A 6,043-nucleotide genomic window follows, 5' to 3' on the forward strand; every position below is an offset into this window, starting at 1 on the left:
TTCTAGAGGAAAAACTCCAAACCAAACTCAACCTGTCAACAATGTTTATTTAAGTTATTGACTTCCACTCAAAACAAATACATCAGAAACTGATTCAAGCTTTATCAAATGATATAATCAGTAGATAAGACTCTATAGTAATAATATGACTAGCAGTACAAACATTTGTATAAAAATATAGTTTGACCATACCATATGTGTAATAACAGTATCAAAATACCAGTGACAGTAGCAGTTTTTGGTTAGCTTTGTGTTTTTCAGGTTCTATGCGTAGTCCTCTGCCAATAAATCAAAGTAGTTTGTGTCAGCATAGAGAAGGAAGCCAGAGAACAAGCTGTCAGCCCAGCCAGGGTCTGCAAACAAACCATTCTGGTCATGGTAGAAGATTTCCAGCCACACCTCATCTTCTGGGTTAAGGTACATCACAGTGGACCCAGACGCCACGTCATGATTTCCTGTGTTGGCGTCAAAGGTTTTGATGCGATACTGGCCATTCTGCACCAGACCGATAGCCAGGTGTTTGTTGGCCAGTGTAATGTCATATGAGAAATAATAGATGCCTGGGTATGCACAGATAAACTTGCCAGTCTGTGGGTTGTAGTGTTCGCCCTCATTAAAGAGCACCTTATTGAACTTGATGGGGGTTTTCTCTGTAGGGTAGCTGCTGGTGATTCCCACAGAGAAGGCAGATTTAGGCAGCAGGCTGCCACACTTGCAGATTCCCGCAGTGCCACGTGGACCTCGTTCACCCTTGTCCCCTTTATGTCCTTCACGGCCTAGAGAACCAGGTGGGCCCAAATCTCCGTTCTCTCCTGTAGGGCCTCGTTTGCCTGCAGGGCCACGATCACCTCGTTCTCCAATCCTACCTGTTGGGCCAACTCTGCCCTTGAACCCTGAAACAGAAAAATCATATTTGGATCATCATTTCTGCACCATTATTGATGCTTTTGCTTTTGTATTGCTTATTCTTTGTCCCCTGCCATGTGAGTTTCTGTTCTGCACTTGTTGAACCAGACTATGAGCGGAATAGTCAATGGAAACACAACTCCACACCCAGTGACATGTATTAAGTCACACTTGGAACAGAGCCACCTTGACATTGAAGAGGCACAGTTTTGGCTCGATTCTTCCAAACTGTCTTATATCCAGTTGACTACAGTGTAAATATCCTGGAGCTAAAGAACACTGTATGTTTGTGCAAGGACAGACAGCTATGCTGAATATGTAGTTTCATGTTAAGATAAAGGTGTGTGTCTGAATTCCTGTCTCCACACATAATGGAAAGCGCAGGTCATGACGTTTATTTATCACTGATGGATTGATTGCAGGTCAGAGATTGTATCAGTGCAGTATTTCTGTGGGTGAGACAGGCACAGTCTGTCCAAATCTCTTTGCAACATGATGCCAGCTTTACCCACATGAAATATTAACTTGTTCATAATCTAAAGAAGAAGAGGTTTACACCAAGCTGTGAACAACCACGATAAACTGTTTGTGTTGAGGGATACTTGGAAGAGTTCACATTTGGGTGAAGAGTTGTGAACCAGTTGTATAATATCTCCTAATTTGGTAGAATTGCCTCAATGCGAAACCTAAAGACATGTAAGAGAAACATTAACTGCAGGTCATCCGCACACACATTCGAACACTGGTGGATTGGATCCTTCCCAGCCCTTATAAAAATATAGGCTCAGTCCAGCAGTGCCTCTCCTATAGTGAGTATAAATATGAAATATGATGGAGCAGCAGCCAGATGGAAAGAAACTCAGTATGCCTTGCTAAATGCATTCGAACAGCGAAACGATATGCAAGAGCAAACATGAAGCAGTCTCATTTATGTTATCTCTCATTTCTTGCAGTACTGAAAGCTACCTCTGTCCACTACTATTTGGATCTTATACTTAGAAGTACAACCCAGGCAAAAAGCTCTTAGATCATGTTTGTGTAAAATATGAAAAAAGTAAAGTATAAAGTATAAAATGATCAAATATTCTAAACTCAAGATTCACTTAATAGTTTTTTTTTTTAATTCTAATTTTTTAATGATTTTATTCTTTTATTTGATATAAGGACATGAAACAAGGAGGAAAAAAACAAAGGTCCCAGGCTAGTTCATGGACAGCATCTTAGCTCCTGAGCCAGTCACACACCACATTTGCTATATATTTTGTTTATAAAAGAGGAAAGTTATGAGTTATGGTTGAACGCTCGAGAAGAAACACCTAGTAAGTCAACCAGGAGTTGAGAATGGTTTAATATTGTTTACTGTTCCTGATTAGGAAAATACACAGGATATACTGACTGTGTTTGCTCTGTACCGTCCCTGATGGTCTCGGCCTTTTGGGGACATTGTTTACGTGGATTTGTCATTTATCTTCCAGCCTGCAGTGGGTGCTGTTGTAAATAGCTCCTACTTTGAATATTTTGTCTGACATTTCATTCCATAAACAATCTATTTATGGTTTTTCTGTGGAACTCATCAGTTCATATTCTCTTTCATTGCTCCTGCTTATATCAGCTGTCAGATAAAAAAAAAAAACTTTCCTTTGGCACAAACTGCTGGTATTCATTTATTGGCACACATAAACTGATGCTGTATCTGTTCAGGTTTCATATTATACCTGTGTCTCCCTTTTCTCCCTTTTCACCCTTCCTGCCATCTCTGCCATCTCTTCCTGGGATACCCACATTCCCATCTGCTCCCGGGGGACCACTCAGACCAGGTTTGCCAGGCAGGCCCGGTGACCCGGGGACACTGCAGATCAGACGTGGCGCTCCTTTCAGCTTGGTCTCAAACAGCTGTCCAAAGACACAGTGGCACAGACAGACCACCCCCATCAATGTCCACATCTTCAAATCTGTGAATACAAATGACAATTTTACTGTCTGTTCTGTTTTCCACACTGACCTGAAGATTTAACCTTGTGTCTGAAAGTGTTTGCAGATATAAAAGAGCAGAGGAGAAGGGGAAGGAGAACATCAGACAGAAACAACATGTTCGGGTGCCAGGTTCCGACCAGAAATAGGAACCTATTATCAGTTTTCACAAGGCAATAAAACACGCAGTGATGCTGTCATGGTCGTAGAGAGAACAAAGCAGTGAATCAAATTGGTGATCAACTACAGCATGAGGCCAGATGTGAGTCTTGTAATAAGAAGCAATTGGTATTTGACTCTGTCTCACACACTGATGTTCTCATCTAACTCTGAATTGCATGAGAGAGACCTCAGATGAAACCTTTGTCCCTGATCCAAGACTTCTCTCTTTTTTTGCCAAAACATTCCCAAGTTATGACATAACATCCAGCACAATTCCTGTCAGGGGAACCTGATAATGAATCAGACATTATACATTTATGTTACACAGAGAGGGAGACAGAGAAATGGTTTCATCGTGTTTAACCATGTTTCGCTGACGGAATATAACCATGAGATCAAAAGTAGTAGCAGTGGTGAATGAGTGACTTCACACTTCAGGCCAGTCTGGCAGCTTTTCAGATGCTCAACATATAGACACATACTGAACAAATTCTTCTACAGGAAAATCTTTCGGGGTGATTTATGGATTTGATGAATACAATCCTTGTTCTTTGCATATTTGCCCATGTGGGCGTGAGAATATGAGTTTTGCATCTGCTCCTTGGCCGGCTGTCTCTGGCCGGAGGAGGCTTCGGAACATGTGTGTCAGGTTTTTAGATCGTCCCCACGTCCGTCTTTAAAAACAACTGTGTTTTCATTGCTCCACTTGGCATTACACAAGATGCAAGATGCCAAGTATATGTTACGATAGACATCATGAGATGGACAGGAAGGACACACAAATACTTCCACACACACGTTAGTGTTAGTATGTTTTTGATTTTGAGGGTAATGAATTGGTCACGGAGCCAGTGTGAGGTCCTGAGAGAGAGAAACCCCGCCCGCCAGTTCCGCTCTGCAGCAATGATGTCATCATTATTAAAATGGTCCTCTTTTTACACACATGGGCATGTGTACGTATGCACGAGGCCATTAAATGAATGCATGCAAACACAAACAGATTACACACTAGATTACACACAGATACACACTAATCATTACGTAACAAGTAAGACTTTTTATAGCCATTTTATAGCCATTGTGGGGCTCTGACTGCAGCTCTCCTCTGGTTACAAAGTCAACATAAAGACATTCATGTCCCACTGAAGCTCCATTAAAAAACTCACTGTTCTCATTCTATTACTTCCCAGTAAATAGGTGGAGCAAGGCAGATTCTTTGGAAAAGATTGTGTTTGTCTGTACTTCACTAAACATTTCTGAGTCCACTTTCAGAGACAGTGGTCTCTATTACAACCGCAAAGGTGTTTCTAAATGATGTCAGATAGAAGTCTCACAATGATTCCTGAGACGAGGTTTGAGGTTTGTCATTCCAGGTCATCATGTTAAAAAAGTTTAAAAAGAAGAAATCAGATATTTTTATTAAAAGCCTTTCAGGGAGCTTGTGGACTATTTATAGTACGTGTATTTATTTGGATACACGCAGTTACACACACTAAGAAGCCATGCATGCTTACAGGACATGTGGGTCCAGCTGTACACACACACACACACTGACACACACCGACAAGTATTTGTAAAGATATTCAAGGTATTCATTCAGCTGAGGAACTTAAAGTCTTAAAGACAGCAGTGTGTCTGTAGTTATCACTCTAATCAAGGATGTGATAGTCAACAACACACTGCAGACAGAAGTCTGTGACCAAATGTTCTTACCCCACAGTTGGCAGCTGTTCATCAGAGCTGATCAGGATTCTCACTGCTGAGTCTTGGTCCTATGTGCTCAGAGTCCGGTCTTCTTCCTGGTCCGAGTCCTTGGTGAACATGGTACTCGCCTTCTTGCTGCTGTGCTCTCAGACGTCTGTTACTTGTCGCTGCTGCTGACAGCGTCTTGTGGTGCAGCAGCAGCAGCAGCAGCAGCAGCACCAACAAAAACAGCAGGAGCAGGCTGAATTCCATCCATCCAACCCTCCCTCATCCTCTCCCTCCCCTTATCCACTCCCTTCTCTCTGCCTCATAAATTTCCCGAGGCAAACAGGCAACAGCTATCCTCTCGGCACACACTGTGTGTGCATTCAGAGTCAGCTCCATTATGTCATGGATGAAGACTCCTTAAATATCAGACACGCAGAGGAGAAGTAAAGCCGTTGTTTCATGAAAAGTCAGATTGATAAATGCCAGAAGTCATTTGTGCCATGTTGACTTCAGTTAATGTCAGTTGTATTTCTGACACTTACCTCTAGATGGGGCCAAAAGTGAGGTGAGGTTAGATCATTGCCTTTTCTCATAATGGTTGGTTGAGGTCACCTTTATAGGAATTATCTGAAAAATTTATCACCACAATCAAGATGATATATTAACATGACTGGTTGCAAATGAGATTATTAATTAAGTAATTGAATGTGTTGATTAGACTTATATATATTTGACCTATTTGCACTTTCATAAAAAAGCAGTCACAGGTGTTTTGTGTTGTGGATGTAAATGTACAGGTCCATATGCTGTACATAGATTGTCACTCGTCTCATAATATAATAAATATAATAGATGCAAGAAAATACATGTACATTTGCACCAGTGGTGGAAGAAATATTTATTATTATTAAGCGCTCAGAAGATTCCTTATGTGAACGTAAAGGAGTATTATCAGCAAAATTCATCCAAAGTAAAATCTGTCATTGTGCAGAAGGTGAAAAATGTGTCACTGTTAGATTCTCGTGCTGTTGTGTGAATGGGCAAGTAGCATTTGACCGTGGTAGCTGATCAAGGTGGAGCTAGTTTTAGACACTTGTTTAGTCCAGTGGTTCAGGAGGGGAGGGCTCACAGGACAGATTTGAGCGGTTTAATGATTAATGGAAAAGAGTTCTGCTACACATTGTCTTGTTTTGAAGTTTTCTTTAATCTTTTGTGAAATATTGGAGAATTAAATCACTTTAGGCCTTAAAGTTCTGCACATGAAAAGTTCTGCTTTGTTGGAGCTGGTGCTATTTCTATAAAAAAAACAGTG

At 41.1% G+C, this 6,043-nt stretch overlaps 1 protein-coding gene across 1 annotated transcript; it reads right to left on the reverse strand.

Moving 5' to 3' along the window:
- Positions 1 to 30: 30 nt before the first annotated feature.
- On the reverse strand, positions 31 to 4,968 carry LOC130170448 (complement C1q tumor necrosis factor-related protein 7). Its single transcript, XM_056377723.1, has 3 exons — positions 4,753 to 4,968; positions 2,622 to 2,858; positions 31 to 893 (listed from the first exon to the last, which is right to left on the reverse strand). The coding sequence occupies exons 1-3, from the start codon at positions 4,772 to 4,774 to the stop codon at positions 265 to 267; spliced, it is 888 nt and encodes a 295-aa protein (XP_056233698.1). The 5' UTR covers positions 4,775 to 4,968; the 3' UTR covers positions 31 to 264.
- Between the last annotated feature and the right edge of the window lie 1,075 nt (positions 4,969 to 6,043).

The sequence above is a fragment of the Seriola aureovittata genome, chromosome 6 (assembly GCF_021018895.1).
Source record: "Seriola aureovittata isolate HTS-2021-v1 ecotype China chromosome 6, ASM2101889v1, whole genome shotgun sequence".
NCBI classification, from domain to species: Eukaryota; Metazoa; Chordata; class Actinopteri; order Carangiformes; family Carangidae; genus Seriola; species Seriola aureovittata.